This window comes from Perca flavescens, chromosome 16 (assembly GCF_004354835.1).
Source record: "Perca flavescens isolate YP-PL-M2 chromosome 16, PFLA_1.0, whole genome shotgun sequence".
In the NCBI taxonomy this organism is placed as follows: Eukaryota; Metazoa; Chordata; class Actinopteri; order Perciformes; family Percidae; genus Perca; species Perca flavescens.
In genome coordinates this window covers 30,196,142-30,216,782 of record NC_041346.1, presented here as the reverse complement: position 1 = coordinate 30,216,782, position 20,641 = coordinate 30,196,142, and the positions used below count along the sequence as shown (strand labels likewise).

General features: G+C 41.4%; 2 protein-coding genes across 2 annotated transcripts in view; both read left to right on the top strand.

Moving 5' to 3' along the window:
- xrcc4 (X-ray repair complementing defective repair in Chinese hamster cells 4) overlaps positions 1–14,059 on the top strand; it is a 41,191-nt gene extending 27,132 nt beyond the window's left edge. Inside the window, exons 7-8 of the mRNA XM_028602634.1 lie at positions 1,598–1,724; positions 12,579–14,059. Coding sequence (XP_028458435.1) covers positions 1,598–1,724; positions 12,579–12,684 — 233 coding nt within the window. The 3' untranslated portion in view covers positions 12,685–14,059. The remainder of the gene's footprint in view (positions 1–1,597; positions 1,725–12,578) is intronic.
- A 3,261-nt stretch (positions 14,060–17,320) lies between these two features.
- Positions 17,321–20,641, top strand: part of vcanb (versican b) — a 62,698-nt gene continuing 59,377 nt past the window's right edge. Inside the window, exons 1-2 of the mRNA XM_028600881.1 lie at positions 17,321–17,527; positions 20,092–20,169. Of these exons, the coding sequence (XP_028456682.1) occupies positions 20,103–20,169 (67 nt within the window). The 5' untranslated portion in view covers positions 17,321–17,527; positions 20,092–20,102. The remainder of the gene's footprint in view (positions 17,528–20,091; positions 20,170–20,641) is intronic.

Below are 20,641 nucleotides of genomic sequence, written 5' to 3'. Positions count from 1 at the left end.
CTTTCTCACACATGTTGAATCAGCCGCAGCCAGGTTGGGTTCGTTTTTGATTCGTCAAGGTTGTTTTCAGCGACGTATGTGTCCCGGTTGTTCGGGTCTTTCCCTCCATCTGATGAGGGGAAAGCTCCCCCAGATTTGTGTTGTTGCCACGAGTGACTCAGACGGCCGCTATTGTGTTTGTTTGTTTGTGTGTGTGTGTGTTTGTGTGTGTGTGTGTGTGTGTGTGTGTGTGTGTTTGTGTGTCTTTTAATGCTTACACCCACTTAAAAGTCAGGGGAAAATCATTTCTTTGTATTTCTGTGTGTAAGTTAGAGTGCAGATCAGGCCACATTTTTCTGCCCGGCCCGTGTCCGACAGGCATTAAGATATTTCTGTCTGAGCCCGACACAGTTAAAATCTCATTTTTGTTCTCATACTAATGACACGTGTATTTTTGTTTGTGTGGAAAGCTTTTATTAAGCAGCTGTAGGAAGGCATTCGGAAACATCAACAGATGAGCGCATCAGAGCACACTGGGGGAACAAGCGCATGTTAACACAGGCGCGCACCTACACAATAAGCTGTTTTTAATTTAAAATGTTCAATGCCTTATCGCAGGGGTCTTCAATGTTTTTTAAGCCAAGGACCTCTTAACTGAGAGACATGGAGCAGGGACCCCCTACTACATACAGTACAGGCCAAAAGTTTGGACACACCTTCTCATTCAATGTGTTTCCTTTTTATTTTCATGACTATTTACATTGTAGATTCTCACTGAAGGCATCAAAACTATGAATGAACACATATGGAATTACAGTATGTACATGTATTGTGTTTTAGGAGCCAAACATCCCCCCCCCCAATTATTGCTTTACTTTTCACTGCTTTATATATATACGAATGCTTCATGAGAACAGCCTGACACACACCACTGTTCCCCAGTTCAGCCGCAGGAATCATGAGTGTAATTTAATCATTTGTTATGTTATGTATTTGAGTCTAAACAACATATAAACCTCCTTTCGTATTCTATTTTGCCTGCTTGCGTGTTGCGTGGAAAATATTTCTAGCAGGCATGCGTTTTCGGAGTGGCTCGAGCTGCACCTGAGACACACGTGTCACGCAGGCAGTGTATAAGCTCTAACCTGTTAACATGGGAGCCGAAATATAAACGGACACACTCACGCCACGCAGCCAGTGTGTAACCGACCTTACGGAGATGGAGAGCGTAGGCATACAGTACAGGCCAAAAGTTTGGACACACCTTCTCATTCAATGCGTTTCCTTTTTATTTTCATGACTATTTACATTGTAGATTCTCACTGAGGGCATCAAAACTATGAATGAACACATATGGAATTATGTACTTAACAAAAAAGTGTGAAATAACTGAAAACATGTCTTATATTTTAGATTCTTCAAAGTAGCCACCCTTTGCTTTTTTTGATAACTCTGCAAACCCTTGGTGTTCTCTCAATGAGCTTCATGAGGTAGTCACCTGAAATGGTTTTACCTTCACAGGTGTGCTTTGTCAGGGTTAATTAGTGGAAGTTTTTCCCTTATTAATAAAAAAGGTTTTCTTTCTGACCGAGATGTTATTGACTCGTGTTCTCCTCAGGACGCTCCTCTGCGAGCCCATTGGACGACAGCCTGAAGGACATCCCAGACGTGGCCCCCTGTCGCAAGCGGCGCCTCCGCCACCTCGAGGCGCCGGACGCCGAGCAACCGAGCTCCCACAGAAAGAGGTACACGGCTGCATGGGACGGCTTTACCAGAATCAGAAGAGGCTTTAGCCCAAGCCCGCTCCATTTTCCCTTTTAAAGTTTCTGGGGGTGGGGGGTCCTTCTGCTTCTTCTCCCTCGGGGAAAACTCGACTGCGTTGCATTGTGGGATACGGGAGTAAAATGTAGGGTACATGGTATGTACGCTCAAATTAGCTGTGCATTGTGGTTATTTCGTAGTGGACTATATAGTGAATGAAATTAACCGCGGAGAACTTTTGTACGCCACTACAAAATGAGTAGAAAACACCAGGGCTGTGGTGGATTGAAGAAATTGTTAGTCAACTAACACTCATTCAATTGTATCGACTAATCGATTAGTTGATTGAATCGACAGATCTGTAAATCTGAGTTTCTCCGCAAAGAGTCATGCTAAAAGGATGCATATATGGAATAAGCTAACGCCTCCTTTGCATATTTAAACACAACATTTCAGAAAACGTGTTAATACAACAAATAACTGCCTTAATGAAAGTAATCAAAGCAGGTTTCACGGTGATATCTGTTAACGTAAAATGTCAACCCTTAATTCTTGTTTACCAGATATGTGCTCGTACGTTTCTTGGAAATAAGTCATTCTAAGTCATTCTAATCTAAGTTGACTAAGACCAAAACGACCGATTAGTCGACTAATCCACTAAAGAGGGAGCATCCCTAGAAAACCCACGATATAGGGGACTATTTCCGTGATGGGGAGCGTTTTTGAACACAATTACTGTTTGTTTTTGACCGTGTGTGAGAAGTAGGTCCTCCTGCTTTGTGGTTTGACTTAAAGCCCGTCTCAGAGCGGTTTACTGGCGCTGCAGCTCGTAAACTGCTCGTAATTTTGCCTTCAGATTTGTTCATTTAGCCGGGTGTCACCGCTCCAACTCCAATCACACAACAAGACACCAACGCACGTTTAATCTATTTTAAAATGTACTTTTATTGTTGGGAGTGTGAGTGAAAATGCACCTCCCTTCTTTACTGTCGAACAGAAACACAAAAGACGGAGAGATGATCATGTTGGTGATATTTTCCCCCCATCCAGAGCCGGCCCTAACCATTTAGGAGCCCTGGCCATTTCTTCATGTATTTGTCACTTTTTCTGATGTTTTTGTCATCTTTCTCAACATTTTGTCTTATTTCTTTTTTTACATTTCCTTTTTTTTGGCGTTTTGTCATTTTTTTTAACCTTATCTTTAACTTCTCTTTACTCATTTGTATTTTTATCAACATTTTGTCTTTCGTTTTTACATTTGTCTTTTTTTTGCCACTTTTTTGGCATCTTTTCTTCATTTTTATGCCCCTTTTTTTTCTACCTTTTTGTTCCTTTTTTCTTCATTTGTTGTCTTTTTCTTTAACATCTTTTCCCCCCCTTATCTCTAACTTAACTCATTTGGACTGCCGGTGCCCCCAGCATTCACCTTTTACTGCCTCTGCCACGGGCCGGCCCTGCCCCCATCCTCTCTCTCTCTCTCCCTCCCTCCTTCAATGGGAAATTAAACATCATAAAGGTTTCCTGTTGGGGATCTTCTTTATCTTGAGTTAATTGCCCCCAATCCTCGGCGTCTCTCTTTGGACCCAAACATTAGGACGGTCGGAGGTTGCCCCCAAAATTGCCGTTGAGCTGCACGTGAAGTACACACAAAGCTGGAAGCTCGTTCACAATCAGTGACATGAAGGAATGCGGGGTAGCAAAGTGTGTGTTTCACTGAGACCACACACACACACACACACACACACACACACACACACACACACACACACACACACACACACACACACACACACACACACACACACACACACACACACACACGTCTCGTCACGAATCTTTGGTCTGAACTGGGCTTTATGTGGAAGTTGCCTTTTTGAATGGTACATACATAAACAAACCAAAAAACATATGAACCATTAATATGATATTTAATATAAACTAATATATACATACAGATATAATAAGATAAACTAATATATACATACAGTGTTTTCCCTAGCTTTGTCATGGATTTGGTGGGGGGTTTAGATGTCCTCAAGAGAATGTTTCTTATTTCAATAATAACACACACACACACACACACACACACACACACACACACACACACACACACACACATACATGCATACACACACACACACACACATACATGCATGCACACAAACACATACACACACACACAGACATACACGTACGCATGAATTGAAAACCTTTCCCCCCCCCACAAAAACATAAAAGAAAAACTGAATAAAAAGTCATGTCTGAAAACCAAACGTATGATGTATGAAGTTCTTCGTCAATAAACAGAAATAAAACAATAAGGAGAAACACGGACAAATGGACGAATAAACTAGTTCTTATTTTGATGAAAATTCTTAAAGTTAAAATACTTTTGTCCACCACTCACACTTAATTGTTGTTCAGAAGTTGGCTTAACTGTTTAAAACATTTGCGATAATACGCAGCATCTTGCAGGTCAGTAATGTGTCTCTGATAACAAACGAGCAATGTTTCCGACTCTTTGAAAGAAGATAAAAGAGATTATTGACTAAATTAATGAGAAATTAAACAAGAAATGGCCCCAAAAACTAGATTTGCAAGACAGTTACTAAACTAGCTGATTTTGGCTTTGCTGGTTTGAAGGCAGTTTATAAACATAACTATGAAACTGTATTATTGCCTTTGCCTAGGAGGTTATGTCGGTCTGTCTGTCGGCCTGATTTTCATGAAACTCGTGGAAATTATGTAGCGTTGGCCGAGAAAGAACCAACAAATTTTGGAGCGTATCTAAACCACTGTGCAGATACATTAATTATTTCCCACTTTCTGTAACATTGTGAGATATGCCGTTTGGTTTTGCATTCATGTTGTGTTGGAATAAGCAGAAAAAATAGTGAATGAATTCACACTGCATTAACAGTGATGGGTAGGGCATGGCTTGGCGGGGGGCTCGATGGTGTTTTAAGGGACTCTCGGTTACTGGGGGTTATGTTAAAAGTTTCTCATTTATTAAATAATTGCTTAAAGAAAATAAACAAAGTTTTGTGTTGAAGTTTTTTAACAAATCCAAAATCTTGATTTTAATTGATTTTCATTTACACTGTAAATGCATATAGGTAGATACTTTATTTATTCCGAGGGAAACTTTAAGCATCCAGTAGCTTAGACAACCATAACACAACAAACACCCATACACATATACATAAAAATCACTCACAGAAATTTAAAGAGTTAACAATTTGTGAAGTGATTACAAAGTTGTCTGTTCCAAACATTGGTTATTGGTTTCATTAACTACTAATAATTGGTATCGGTCTTGAAGAACCAGTATCCGTCGATCCCTAGTAATAATATTTTACTATTTAAATGTGTCTGTGATTTAACTGTCATATTGAGAGCTGCTAAACTGTGTTTCGTTGTTGAAAACCACGACAATAAAGATCTATTCTAATGTCATGGAAAACTGGACTGACGTTCAGATCTGTAGCTGGCAGTTTCAAAAAAGCATGTGAACATGTAAAATGGAGAAGACCAGTAGTGTGACTTTGTTCCAGTGTCCGAGCTGGATTGTCCGTAGAAAACTCCCAGCTGTTCACCTTTTTAGGGCGTTATCACATTTACAGCATTCCTCCTGAGAGGGGAAAATCTAATTCAGCTCTTGGGAGTATTTACTGGTGCTAAAAGAGCAACGTTGTCCTGCAGGTTTATGATTTCTGCTGCTGGTCTTCTCTAACGGTTTCATCTCTTTTTAAGCACACAAACACATGCGGCCCTGGCTTTAGGCGGAGCAGCTGGGGGCGAGCACGCTGGTGGAGCTTTTCCACTCGGGACTTTATGTGGAGACAAAGCCCCCGCTAATGAGTGTGTGGAAAACATCAGGAGGCTGCATCATGTTGTCATATGTCCATGTCATCATCTTTGCATTTGTATCAACCATAGGCCTATTACTCAGAAGAATGTTAAAGATTTGGTTCGTACATGCACTACATTACATACAGTTCTCGCGAGTGCCCATTTTGAATTGCCTCAGCGAGTGACTCTGGCATTCAGTAATGATGCTCATTAACTATGCCCTGGTAGCTGAGCTGCACCAATCACATCGGGGTATCTGATATAGGCGGGCCAGAGGCAAGCTGAACAGATGACGACAGCGCTGCGACGTCTAAGTTAGTTTAGTATTATTAGTATTAGTTTAGCAAGAAGGATGTTTTTGCTGTTTTGCCGACCGGATACAGCAAGAGTCTAATCTACCATTTAGCTCTGCTGGTAGCTAAGAGTTTAATCTACCAGTTAGCTGCTCTGGTAGCTAAGAGTTTAATCTACCAGATAGCTCCTCTGGTAGCTAAGAGTTTAATCTACCAGTTATCTAAGACTTTAATCTACCAGTTAGCTGCTCTGGTAGCTAAGAGTTTAATCTACCAGTTAGCTCCTCTGGTAGCTAAGAGATTAATCTACCAGTTAGCTCCGCTGGTAGCTAAGAGATTAATCTACCAGTTAGCTCCGCTGGTAGCTAAGAGATTAATCTACCAGTTAGCTCCGCTGGTAGCTAAGAGTTTATCCTCCCAGTTAGCTCCTCTGGTAGCTAAGAGATTAATCTACCAGTTAACTCCGCTGGTAGCTAAGAGTTTATCCTCCCAGTTAGCTCCTCTGGTAGCTAAGAGTTTAATCTACCAGTTAGCTGCTCTGGTAGCTAAGAGTTTAATCTACCAGTTAGCTGCTCTGGTAGCTAAGAGTTTAATCTACCAGTTAGCTGCTCTGGTAGCTAAGACTTTAATCTACCAGTTGGCTCCGCTGGTAGCTAAGAGTTTAATCTACCAGTTAGCTGCTCTGGTAGCTAAGACTTTAATCTACCAGTTAGCTCCGCTGGTAGCTAAGAGTTCAATCTACCAGTTAGCTCCGCTGGTATCTAAGCGTGTGGGGCTCTGGATACGTCACCCTGTGTATTATTGTGATTGGTCGTAGTGTTATAAAATTGCGTGCAGTGAGATTTTCAAATGGATGCTTGATGCCGCCCCTCGAGTTGGGCCATTTTCAATTCTCATTGCCAGATCCTTAATCTTTCTGATTTGGGTGTGGATTTCTAGGCTAACATATAGCTACGAAAAGTAAGGAAAACAAAAGACTTTCACCCAGGAAATAGGTGTTTGTTCTGGAGTGTTTAAACCCAATCCACACACTTTTTCTTATCTTAATTTGTCGTTTGGGTGTCTAAACTTAACTGTCGTCGCCGCATGATGCTCAATTTTTGAGATGTTAACTTTCAAATCCATAAGCTTCTCTGAGCACACATTGCTGGTTGTCTGTGTGACATCATCTCTTTTACTCGTTGTCTGTCGGCTGCTCAACATTTTCTCCTTCTCGTTAAATATTGCAAACCCTAATGCAAAAACAGAAAACGACAAGACGTTAAAAATGTGGCGTTCCTCCGTTATTTCTGGGACCAGAAGTGTCGGCGAGTTTCACTCCGATATTCTGTCCAACAGACCAGCGAACGTTTTCCACCGTGTGACATTTGTTTACAATGTTTGGTCTTTGACAAAGTGCCGTGTCAACAAGGCAAACCAGATGAAAAATGCTGCAACTTCATCCCAAATCGCAGTTAACGGTCTACCGAACTATAGGTGTGAAAGTGCCTTTAGATTGCCTTGTAGGAAAATAATGTCCCCATTCTTAATCCTGCCTAAAGCTCCGCCTTAATAAAATGAAAGGTGTTGCTGTTGTATCCAGGCTGAAGACATCTCCCAGATAGATATCTTAAAAGCCTAGATACCACCAGAATAAAGTGAGAAAATGAACCAACCCTTTGATTATCTTGGATATTGGTGAAAGCCATTATTCTCAGGTCTGAACACGATGCAGCGGGGGGTGTTTCTATGGGAGGTCTGAGGACACAAACTGGACAGCCAAGTCAGTCAACTTGTCTCAAAGAAACAACGCTCTTCTTTTCTCTCTCTGTTGTGTCTTTAGTCTCTGTATCTACTCTCAAAGTCGGACCGTCACTCGGCTCTGAAGCGCTGTTGCTGCACACCCAAAAGAAACTCACAATGCCGGCGCTTTTACTCCAGTATCTCCCATTTGCCAGTTTTCTTTTTGGATGTGGCCAGTTAGAAAACATTCCAAAGACTTGTCTCAATCTGACGTTGTTTGTAACAGAGGGCGGATAAACCGTGTCCAAGCTCCTCCGAGAGCCAGCGACTGTAAACTGTGCCACATGCAGATGGCCGTAAGTGGTGCCATCCATCCCCAGCTGCTGGCAGGAGTCCGCATTGGTGCCCATTACCTCTTAGCTCTGACTGCTCCAACAAGAAGCAGCAGTGAGCTGTTGAGCAGCTGTGGTTGGCTGCAGAAGCTGCCTCCCTCTGAGCTGGCAGCCAGCAGCCGCAGAAGAGAGGCCTTTGTCTGCGGAGGTGGCTGTTAACGTGGAGGGGGGGGGGGTAGTTCAGGGCTGCTGGCAGTCCGACACCCACCCTCTTTTTTTTTTTTTTTTTTATTCCATTTCCATCACTACTCAACTGCTCTCCAAGTCCAAGTCTTTCTGCCAGGCTGAACCATTCGTACACAAAGCTACGAAAAGTAAAGCAGTGTAATCTGTATGTATTCCACATTTATTACTGTCAGCAGCTCGTTGACTGTCTGCTGCTGTATAAGAGCTTGGCTCAGTTAAAGAAAGTGAGTTAAAGGAATAATTCCAGTTAACTCCCCCTAAAACCATCAACTGTAGTTTTTACATTTCTTTGTGTACAGATTAAACAAACGAGTGTTAATCACTAATCTTTAGAGTTGCTGGTAGGTGTCTGATTAGCTTTGGACAGAGTCGGGGTAGCTGTATCCTTCTGCTTTCATTCTCTATGCTAAGCTATGCTAACCACGTCTTGACTCCAGCTCCCTACTTAACACACAGACACAAGACTAAAATCCATCTTCTCATCTCACTCTTGGAAAGAAATCTAATAGGTTAAACTGTTCCGTTTAACAAAACAAGTCTCTTTTAAGTTCCTCTTGGACACTTCGTTAGAAAATGAGTTTTGATTTCTTAAATATCCGGTTGTTGACGCTCAAAAGTCTAATGTTTGACTCATTGTAGTTCCAGTTAACATGTCCTTGAGATGTAATTGTTTGTGTACTCAAAGGACTGTTTTCCCATGAAAAGAAACTTGCAGTGAAACACACTCTTTGACACACAGACCAGTTCTGTAAACTATCAAACATCGCTCCTAGCCATCACAGATAATCACTACAAGACCTGAGACTGCTCCAGCCTCTAATGTGTTTAAAACTGAGAGCTGTGTCCCCTCCAACATGCTCCAACTCAGCTGTAAAATCAGTAACATTTGTAGAACATGTGAATGGAGTTTGTGTACGTTTCTGCTTGTTGGGTTGCTGTCAGAGGAAAGAATCCATTAAAGCTGCTGTTCCCAACGCTACAGGGTTACAAGATACATCTAAAGCCCAGTTCAGACCAAAGATTGGCGACATGACGAAACCGTTTTAGAACATTGCAGAAAAAGTTGCAGCGGTCTGAACCGGCCCGTCTCAGCTCGACTCAAACCAGCTGATTGTTTCGCTATTTCAATGTTACAAACTGTCAGCTGGCTGAAGTGGCAGAGTTTAAGACGGAGGCTAAACGAGCACCCAAGAACACGGTGTGTGGTGAAGCGAACTAAAGACTAGTGGCAGAAGAGAGGTGTTTTCTCTGATTTATAACTTGCAATGCAGCTGTAGCAAGTTTCTTACTATCACTAACATTATCCACATTTACAGTACAGGCCAAAAGTTTGGACACACCTTCTCATTCCGTGCGTTTCCTTTTTATTTTCATGACTATTTACATTGTAGATTCTCACTGAAGGCATCAAAACTATGAATGAACACATATGGAATTATGTACTTAACAAAAAGTGTGAAATAACTGAAAACATGTCTTATATTTTAGATTCTTCAAAGTAGCCACCCTTTGCTTTTTTATTAATAAGGGAAAAACTTCCACTAATTAACCCTGACAAAGCACACCTGTGAAGGTAAAACCATTTCAGGTGACTACCTCATGAAGCTCATTGAGAGAACACCAAGGGTTTGCAGAGTTATCAAATAAAGCAAAGGGTGGCTACTTTCCCAATGTTCTTTTCCTAAACCCAACTTTTATTTATTTTTTTACACGCGTGTGGCATTCTTGCGATCGACGCCACGTGATGTATGTTTACATCCGCTGTATACAGCATAGATACACATGGATAGCTCAACACGAGTACAGATAACACGCCATTAGGCTTTAGGAAAGTGCCGTGTATGTTTACGCCAAGTCATGATGCCACGTTGTCAGATGATGCACCATCTTGTCCGGCAGGTTGAGACACTGTAAGTAAGTAAGTAAGTAAGTAAGTAAAATTTATTTATAAAGCGCTTTTCACAGATAAAATCACAAAGTGCTGTACAAAGGAAGAGGTAAAACAAACAATGTAGTATGTATATACATATGTAAAATTAAAGTGACACTAGTGGAAACCCGTCAACCAAAAGCTTTCCTAAATAAACATGTTTTCAGATCCTTTTTAAAAGAGACAACAGAGTCTGCCAGACGCATGGACAAGGGCAGGGCGTTCCATAGTCTGGGAGCAACAAACTCAAAAGACAGGTCCCCTCGGGTCTTATAACGAGTCTTAGGGACTACAAGCAGGTTCTGGCCAGCGGACCGAAGGGTCCGGCCAGAGGAATACGGCTTCAACACTGCAACACTGCGACACTGCAAACCAGCTTGCAAGTTGCAACTCGTCTCTTCGCAAATATTTGGTCTGAACTGGGCTTAAGAGGTTGCAAGATGGGGGGGATTGCAAATTATGTATTTTATACTCTATATCCTCGACGTTCCACTTCTGGGATTGCTTCGTTGCCGACCGAAATTCCGCCGGATTTTACTCATTTATGCCGGATATCAGTTACCTTGGGGATGCTTTGTGTTGGCATTCTAACCTCTGGCTGATTTGTGAGGACTATGGTTAACTGCTCCTCAGATCTCTGCAGGGTAAATCCAGACAGCTAGCTAGACTATCTGTCCAATCTGAGTTTTCTGTTGCACGACTAAAACTACTTTTGAACGTTACACATGTTCCACCAAAAAAAGGTTCCTTCCAGAGGCACCGTGGCTCCGTCCGGCACTTAGCACCACCCAAGACGATTGTGATTGGTTTAAAGAAATGCCAATAAACCAGAGCACGTTTTTCTCCCATCCAGGAATGCTGTGTGGAATAGCCAGACCTTCCTCCACAGCGCTGCGGAGGAAGGTCTGTCAAAGCGAGATTATGTATTTTATTTCTCTCTATTATCCTAAAAAAAACTGGACGATATTACTAATGAAACAATCCGAAGAAGTAAGAGTTACTGTTGATATTCAATGAATTTAAATTCTATTAATCTCCATTGTTCTGTGGAAGAGTAGAAATCTCAGAGACAGATATCTACAAACTAAAGCCAACACAAGTATGCACGGACATACCACTAAAAGGAAAACCGGGTTTTGTGATGTAATTTGGTGCTCCAAACCTTTTTAAGTGACAACTTTGGGGTTTATTTGGACAAAACTAACCCTTCTGCTGCAGCTTGTTCCAAGCCAAACCTCTGTTTAGTTTCTTAAAAAATGGCACATAATTTCTTGTACGTGCTGCAGTGTTGGTATGTCACCAGACCAGCTCTGTGTGGGGGCTCCTGAGTGCCCGACGCATTGAGCTTAACCTCACCTCTTGGGGTCTCGTCACGTTCCCCTCCTCTGCGCCATGTGTTCAAGTCTCCGGTGGTCCTCCGTGGCAGCGCAGAACAGTTCCTCCTTTCCACTGAACATGTCTCTTGTTTCCTCTTAACTGGTTCCAGCAGCAGAGCAGTGTTTGTCGTACAGTTGGTAATGATTTAAACGAGCTCAGGGCCTTTCTCCCCTCTCTTCTGCTTTCTCACACCGGCCTTTCTTCTCGTTCCCGTTCAGCTAATCATCATTACAGGGAGAGAGTCGGCAATCCTGTGTTCTCGTTTCCTGAACGTTCTTCCTAAAGCTACATGTGACGTAAAGCTCGAGATGCTTCTCTGGGGCGTTGTTGTCCTTAGGTCACCTGGGATTTAGCTTCGTCAGTCAGTGAGAGGTGCTCCATGTCGGATGGTTTAAAACAGAGCAGAGGCACCTAGCTGTCTCCAGACCATAGCCGCTTCTTTCTCTGAACTTCCTGACCCAAGTATCTCAAAGTTCAGATCGCGCAGCCGCCCCCTGTTGACCCATCCTTGATCCTTCCTTTAATGTAGGTCTGACATTTTGTTTCCTGACTTCTAAACATCAAGTGAAGGCAGAAAAAATATATGAGCTTCTATTGAGCTGAAGACTGGAGGAGAGCTAAAGCCCCTACGTGGTAAAACACGCACAGGTAGTCGTCAAGTCCAGCATTTGATGTAGACCACTTATGGTGGGGGAGCTGCTGGACACACACACACACACACACACACACACACACACACACACACACACACACACACACACACACACACACACACACACACACACACACACACACACACAGGTATAAAAATTGCCCATGTGTTTCTTGTCTTGTTATGGGCCACATGATACACTTCCCGTCTCAACAGGAAAACTCTCAAACCCTCCTGTAAACCAGCTTGTCATTGGCCCACATGATACACTGTCTCAACAGGAAAACTCTCAAACCCTCCTGTAAACCAGCCTCATTGTGTGTGTGTGTGTGTGTGTGTGTGTGTGTGTGTGTGTGTGTGTGTGTGTGTGTGTGTGTGTGTGTGTGTGTGTGTGTGTGTGTGTGTGTGTGTGTGTGTGTGTGTGTGTCACACAGGACCAACCCCCAAGGAGGATCCAGTAAGCATCAGATTCCCCCGCAGCGCTCTACAGATGCTGCTGCACCAAATGCTAACGTTGAGGATCTGTTTGATGACTTTTGACTGGACTGTACAGAGAGAGAGTGTTTATTGGTTGGTAAATGTTTCATATTTTTATACAGACTATATATATATTAAGGGTCATGGATTGCAGTGGATTTGTTAATTTAATTGTTACTGTAGCAACGTACAGATGGGTGACAAATGGAGGGGGAAGTGGGATGTCGCTCCAGCCTCCACAACAGCTTCACAGTTTCTTTTTTGTAGAAAGTGAAACTGTACTGAAGGAAAATCATTCTTCCAAAAATATTCCCTCATTTTGTGTTTTGATGGGTGTTCAACCACTTCAAGAATACCTAAACTCGAGAACAACCTAAGGATCCTAAAGTATCTAAATAACTTTAAAACACACTAAAGGATAGCTAGAACCAACTAAATTAACTTTAAAACACCCTCAGCGATAGGTAGATCCACCTAAATGAAGTTTAAAACACCCTGAACGATGGGTATAACCACCTACATTTACTTTAAAACATACTAAACAATGACTAGAACCACCTAAATGAACTTTAAAACACACTAAAGGATGACTAGGTCCCCCTAAATTAACTTTTAAACGTCCTACAGGATAGCTAGAACCACCTAAATGAATTTAATAGCACCCTAAATGATAGCTAAAACCGCCTAAATGAACTTTAATACACCCTACAGGATCTCTAAAACCACCTACATGAACTTTAAAACACCCTAAAGGATAGCAGGATCCACCCAAATGAACTTAAAACACTTAATGATTGCTAGAACCACCTAGAGATCCATTGAAACCATTCAAAATGATCTCTGGAACCATTTAAAGATCATAAAAGATCACTAGAATTAACCAAATAAACCTTTTAACATTTTAATGATTGCTTGAAACTACAAAAATGAGCCCTTGTACCTCCTACGGGACTATTGAACAATCTAATGCAGGGGTCTTCAACGTTTTTAGGCCAAGGACCCCTCAGCTGAAAAAGACACGGAGCAGGGACCCTTTACTAAATATAATGTATAAAATTGAGTTGCATATTAAACTGGACCTAAAATAATGTGTAGGGTGGCCTAGAGCCTTTATATGCCTTTTTATGGTGCATACAATACTAAGCTATTAACATAACATCTAAAGCCCAGTTCGGACCTGAGATGCGAGATACGAGACGAGTTTTCAACATGACATCATGACTTCGCGTAAACATACACGCCCACTTTCTTATGCCAAGTGGCATGTTATCTGTACGCATGTTAAGCTATCCACTTGTATGTCCACACTGTATACAGTAGACGTAAATGTACACGCCACTTCCTCCAAGTGCCGTGTTATCTCTTAAACATACACGCCCACTTTCTTCAGCCAAATGCCGTGTTATCTGTACACATTTTGAGTGCCGTATATAGTGGACGGGTTGGGTTTAGGAAAAGAAGAATGGGACAGTTGGGTTTAGATAAAGAAGAACAGGTTTGGTTTAGGTAAAGCAGAACGGGACAGTTGGGTTTAGATAAAGAAGAACGGGACAGTTGGGTTTATGAAAAGAAGAACAGGTTGGGTTTAGGTAAAGAAGAACAGGTTGGGTTTAGGTAAAGAAGAACAGGTTGGGTTTATGAAAAGAAGAACAGGTTGGGTTTAGGTAAAGAAGAACAGGTTGGGTTTATGAAAAGAAGAACAGGTTGGGTTTATGAAAAGAAGAACAGGTTGGGTTTAGGTAAAGAAGAACAGGTTGGGTTTATGAAAAGAAGAACAGGTTGGGTTTAGGTAAAGCAGAACGGGACAGTTGGGTTTAGATAAAGAAGAACAGGTTGGGTTTAGGTAAAGAAGAACAGGTTGGGTTTAGGTAAAGAAGAACAGGTTGGGTTTAGATAAAGAAGAACAGGTTGGGTTTAGGTAAAGAAGAACAGGTTGGGTTTAGGTAAAGAAGAACAGGTTGGGTTTAGGTAAAGAAGAACAGGTTTGGTTTAGGTAAAGAAGAACAGGTTGGGTTTAGGTAAAGAAGAACAGGTTGGGTTTATGAAAAGAAGAACGGGACAGTTGGGTTTATGAAAAGAAGAACAAGTTGAGTTTAGGAGAAGAAGAACGGGACAGTTGAGTTTAGGAAACGTGACACGTGGGACCCGATCCCCGGTCTCCTGGGTGAAAGTCCTGTGTTGTTTGACCCATCCTCCACTCCAACTAACCTCCCTATGCAGATTTTCGCCCTTTCATACCACTCGCTACAGCATAAATTCACACGCAATCGCAAGGTAATGCAAGTCAATGGAGGACAAACGGCGTTGATAAACGCGCAAAAGCGAGTATGCGTCTGATAACATGCCAATAATGGCGTACGAATTGCCGAGCGAGTTGGAGAGAGACCGAAGAGAGGGAGCAGCATTAGAACAAAGGAAGAAGTTATAGAAAATAATTAGTTATTTTTGACAGTTTCAACTTGTGTCGTCGCAAATCTTTGGTCTGAACTGGGCTTAAGTGATCACTAGAACAACCTAAATATCCTACAGGATTTTCATAACCACTGAAAGCAACCCTTAAACCTCCCTAAAAACGATTTCTAGAACTGCGTAAATAAGGGCAGCTTTGCACTGAGCCTTCATGTGTGTTTCTCCACACATTTAATCAGGTTTTCTTTTCTTAAACTTGTCATCTGTCTTTAGTTCTGCAGCATCATGTTGTATTTTAAAAACTGGGAAGGACTTTTACCTTTTTTTTTTATGTGCTTCATGAACTGGTAATTAATTGTGATTACTATGATTTTACAAACTTGTCATTTTAACATTTGTACCAATAAACAGTGTGAACGTGTTATTTTTTGTCATGAAATTCAAAGGTTGTTTGTGTTTGTTTTTTTTTGTTTTTTAGAATCCTCTCTAAAGGGGAGCTCCAACAATTGTACATGTCAAAATCTATTTACTAGTTAAGGCGAGTTTAGTCTGGATCAGCGCAAGTACAGTACAGGCCAAAAGTTTGGACACACCTTCTCATTCAATGTGTTTCCTTTTTATTTTCATGACTATTTACATTGTAGATTCTCACTGAAGGCATCAAAACTATGAATGAACACATATGGAATTATGTACTTAACAAAAAAGTGTGAAATAACTGAAAACATGTCTTATATTTTAGATTCTTCAAAGTAGCCACCCTTTGCTTTTTTTGATAACTCTGCAAACCCTTGGTGTTCTCTCAATGAGCTTCATGAGGTAGTCACCTGAAATGGTTTTACCTTCACAGGTGTGCTTTGTCAGGGTTAATTAGTGGAATTATTTCCTTTTATTAATAAAACTGGTGTTTATTTCTAAAGAAACACAACAATGTATAAAAGGCTCCATTACCTTGTACCTCACGTTATGGCTCCGTAGCAGACGCTTTTATAAAGATAGGCTAACGATTGGGTCATAACCACGAGACTTACTGTCACACAGTAGAGGAATTACCGTATAGTACAGGAGAAGCTCACAGGCAGTTTGGACTTCCATTATCTGTTTAGGTTTAATGACTAATGTTAACTAGCATGTTAGTGATCAGTAATTAGCCTGTGTCTATGTTATCTCCTTACATATACCTACACTCTCCGTCTCTGTAAGATTGGGAATGATTGAGATTTCTCTCTCACAGCTACCAGAAGACTTCACACTTTCAGACACGTTGCTCACGTCACATCTACGTCTTCAAGCTCAGCTGGAGGCTGCTCAGTAACACTCAGCCAGACTTCTGATATCCTTCACTGGTCTCCGTAGAAAGCAACAGCGTCACTTTGTCCACTTCGTTAACTGTCTGTGGGTCCTAGCTGGGCCTGCCTAGTTGCATTGTGGGAAATGTAGGAGGCAGTGTTTTTTGGAGCTTGAAAAATTAGGATATCTCTGCTTCTGCTGCACAGATGTTCTTTGTTGTTTTTAAATCGGTCTCTCGCAAGTTGTCCCAATTTAATGAACGGGCAATAGCCTACTAAATAGTGAAGTGCCCCTTTAATCTCTCCTTTTCTTCTTCCCTATCTCTCTTTCTCTCATCTTTTTACTTTTGCTATAATAATCTCTCTCTTCCTCCTCTCCTCCTCTTACAATCTCTCTCCTATTCTTCCACTTCTCTCATAATCTCTCTCTACCTCTCAGGCTTTCCTCATTCTCACTTCCTCCATCTACACCTCCCATTTCTCTTTTTTCTCCCATTTTTCTCTCTCTCCCTCCCTCCCTCTCTTTCTCCCTTCCTCCCTCTCCCTTCCTCCCTCTCTCTCTCCCTCCCTCTCTCTCTCCCTCCCTCTCTCCGTCTCTCTCATTCATTCATTCTTTTACCTTTGAACAGGCAATAGCCTACTAAATAGTGAAGTGCCCCTTTAATCTCATTTTCTTATTCCCCATCTCTCTCTCATTCTTTTACTTTTCCTATAATAATCTCTCTTCTTCCTCCTCTTACAATCTTTCTCTCCTTTTCTGCCTCTCTCTCATTCTTCCACTCTTCCTCTCATAATCTCTCTCTCTCCCTCTCAGGCTTTCCCTATTCTCACTTCCTCCATCTACACCTCCCATTTCTCTTTTTGTGTCACCGCCCCTCTCTCTCTCTCTCTCTCTCTCTCTCTCTCTCTCTCTCTCTCTCTCTCTCTCTCTCCCCCGGCACTGGGCGTCGTATTATCAGGGGAGGTATACGGCCATGTGTGCCCCTCCCTCCTCGTCTGGATAATAGCGGGTGTGAAGTGGATTTGAACTTGCAGCCGCTGCTGAGAGGTGGAAGAGGTCCGAGCTGCACACATCTGTTAGAGAGGAGCTGCTGGAACAAGCCTGTCACACTCGGTTGGCTTTGGAAATTTGTTTTGGGAGAGTTTGAAGTGATAAAACTAACCGGAGCAACTGGATCTTTGGAGTCTGTTTTTTCTTAGGATTAAAGGTAAGATGTTTTTTACCCATTTCTTGCTGATGTTCCTAAAATATGTCTAGATCTTTTTTAAGATCATTTTCCGAGATGTACACCACCTATTTGGTTATTTGCAGTTTAGAGCTTTAAATCCGAAGGTGATGCTGTGATGTGCAGGGTTTTTTTTTTTTTTTTTTACCACCGGAGGAGCACATCTTTTGGGTGGGCAGGAATGTTCCCACACTGATAAAACCCATTGATAAAAGTAGCACTTGGGACCAATTAGGTCCATTTACATCCACAGTGACAGACAGTTTAACCACTTGGTCTCTTGATAAGCTTTATCACCACAGCTGTGCTCACACATCTCTCTCTAAATCCTTTTTGTTTTCCACTTCTTGCCTCATTGGCATCTTAAAACGTTGGAAATAAACTCTCATTCTTAATGCATGAAGCTGTCACTGTTGGGACAACCCAAGGGAGAAAGTAGACTACACTTTCCAGCAGGACAATGTCCAGGAAGATAAAGACACACACACACACAGACATAGAGCTACAAAACCGATCAAGTTAATACTAATAATACTACTAATAATGAATAGGTCATTTCAAAAGAATATTTTGAAATGTCAATACCTTTACATCTTTACTTACAAAAAACCCTGACAGTGTTTTCAATCTATCCTTTCTTTAATATGCAACCATACAACCCTATAACAGAAAACCTCGTCGAAATCCAAAAACATTTGCAGATCAATTTATTATTCCAGATATTCCAGTGCAGATAAACTTAACGGAATATGATGGGGAAAGGCCAAGGGTGTAACTTTGGTATTGAGGGGACACAAAAGAAGGGATTTGGGGGGTCCTCTGGCAGAAAGATGTTTTTGATTTGAATCCCATTTCCTGCATTTCTACATACTAAGGGGATACACAATCCAGGAAATAATGAAGGTGATCATAGTAGTAAATTATGCCGGAAACCATAGGAGTAATTTGCAAATGAAATTTACAAAAAAATAACCCTATTATAATTTCCTTTACATAAGTAAGGACCATTACACCATACATTTATGAAGAAAAGACACACATTGTTCCAGAAAATTCACCAGAATGTAGAAAATTAAGTGTTTGATGTGAAAAGTGGACATCTTATCCCCTTAAATTAATCTTAATTAATCTTAAAGTTACACCCTTGCCGGAAACATTAGTACTAAACTATGTGTCTTATTGTCTGTATTGTTTAAAATAGGGGGCCGATCACAGAGACTTATAAATGAGATAATCTCAAACTAATTTAGGAGTGGGGGGATTTTTGAAAAGTCCCCGTTGGAAATGACGCCTAAACCAGTGAAGTGCCTCCTTTTATCTCTCTCTTCTACCTTTCTCGGTCTCCCATTCTTTTACTCTTCCTCTTTTAATCTCTCTCTCCTCTTCTTCCTCTCCTCCTCTTACAATCTCTCTCCTATTCACTCACTCTTCCTCTTATATTCACTCTCTTCTTCTTCCTCTCTCCCCATTCTTTCAGTCTTCATTTCACAATCTCTCTCTCTCTTCTTCTGCCTCTTTCCCACTCTTGCACTGTTCATCTCATAATCTCTCTCTCAACACAAACAGGATTTTTGTAAAGTCCATGTTCAACCCCAGTCTGATCTGCTGGCCACTGAGCAGCTCCACTGGAGCCGTTGGAGGTTAAGTGCCTTGCTCAAGGGCACCTCAGTGGTGGTAATGAGGGAGGGACAAGTGCTGCTCTTTCACTTTCACCCACCCTGATTTTATCCTGCCGGTCCCAAACTCAGTACCTTAACCCCTAGGCCACCACTGCCCCCATTTTTTTTTAGTTATTTTATAAATCATTCTTCAATCCAGCTTTTCTAAATTTTTATGTAACCTTTTTTTTATAAAGGTACTTTCATTGAGACACAGGGTCTCATTCTCAAGAGAGACTTGTTTGGGACAATACAACAACAATCCGTTACAGACAGACAGATTGGTTAAGAAGATTTGCTGATTTTCTTGCTGATTTTTTGGGCCAATTGAATATTTTGGGGTTTTGTATAGTTGGTCGCACAAAATAAGATGTTTTTAGAAATTAATGTCACTTTGGACTTCTGTAAGGAGTCCTTTTTATTTCACATATTGCCATATTTTTTGTAAACAATCAATCAATGATAATGAAAAGAATATTTAAGTAGAAACACAAAAGTCTAAAAATGAATTATGTACAAGTAAAAGTCCCGCATTCACGACCAACAGTCCAGAACTCGAATATATTCACTTCATCATCATATACGACGAAGAAAAACATCAAATCACATCTCAGAATCTGGAAATATTTGGCTTGAAAACAAACAACAATTAGTTGCAGATTAAATTCGATCAATTGACTTATTGTTGCAGTTTTATGTCAGATAAATGTAGTGCAGTAAAAAGTACAATATTTCCCTCGGAAATGTAGCAGAAATACTCAGGTAAAGAATCATTGAAACTGTATTTCAAGTAACTAGCAGACTTGGGTAAAAGTACTTCTGCACTGCTGATATTTGTATATTTGTATATTTGTATTACTGACTCTGCCATCTTTTTTTTGCCTCCAGATTGTGTTGAGATGATTCCACACGTCCTCACACACCTGCTCTGCTTCGTGTGTCTGAGCGCTGCTCGTCCTCAACCAGGTGAGTCCAGTCAAATCTATCTATCTATCTATCTATCTATCTATCTATCTATCTATCTATCTGTCTCTCTGTCTCTCTGTCTCTCTCTGACGTAGGCGTTATATGAGACAGATTGCACAAAGTGGAAAGTGATTGTTACTCCAACACAAGAGAAGTCAGCTCTGAACACATTTCTGTAATCCCTGGTCACACAGGACTCTCCTCTCCCGAAAAACGCCCACATAGGTCGTTTGCATCAACTGCAGGATCATTCTGACCTGTATTCAGGTTTCTAGTGGCGCTGCCCTCTAGTGGCCGTAGTAGTTCTGACGGGAGCAAAGCAGGAAGTAAGGTGAGGTTAGTGTCCTGGTAGCGATTTTTTTTTTCTTCCCACTATGGCCACGCCAAGACCCGCCCTTCAATAGCATTTACACACTACTATTGGCCAGGCGTCCATGCTTACATGTACAGGTCCTATACCCTGACCAATCCC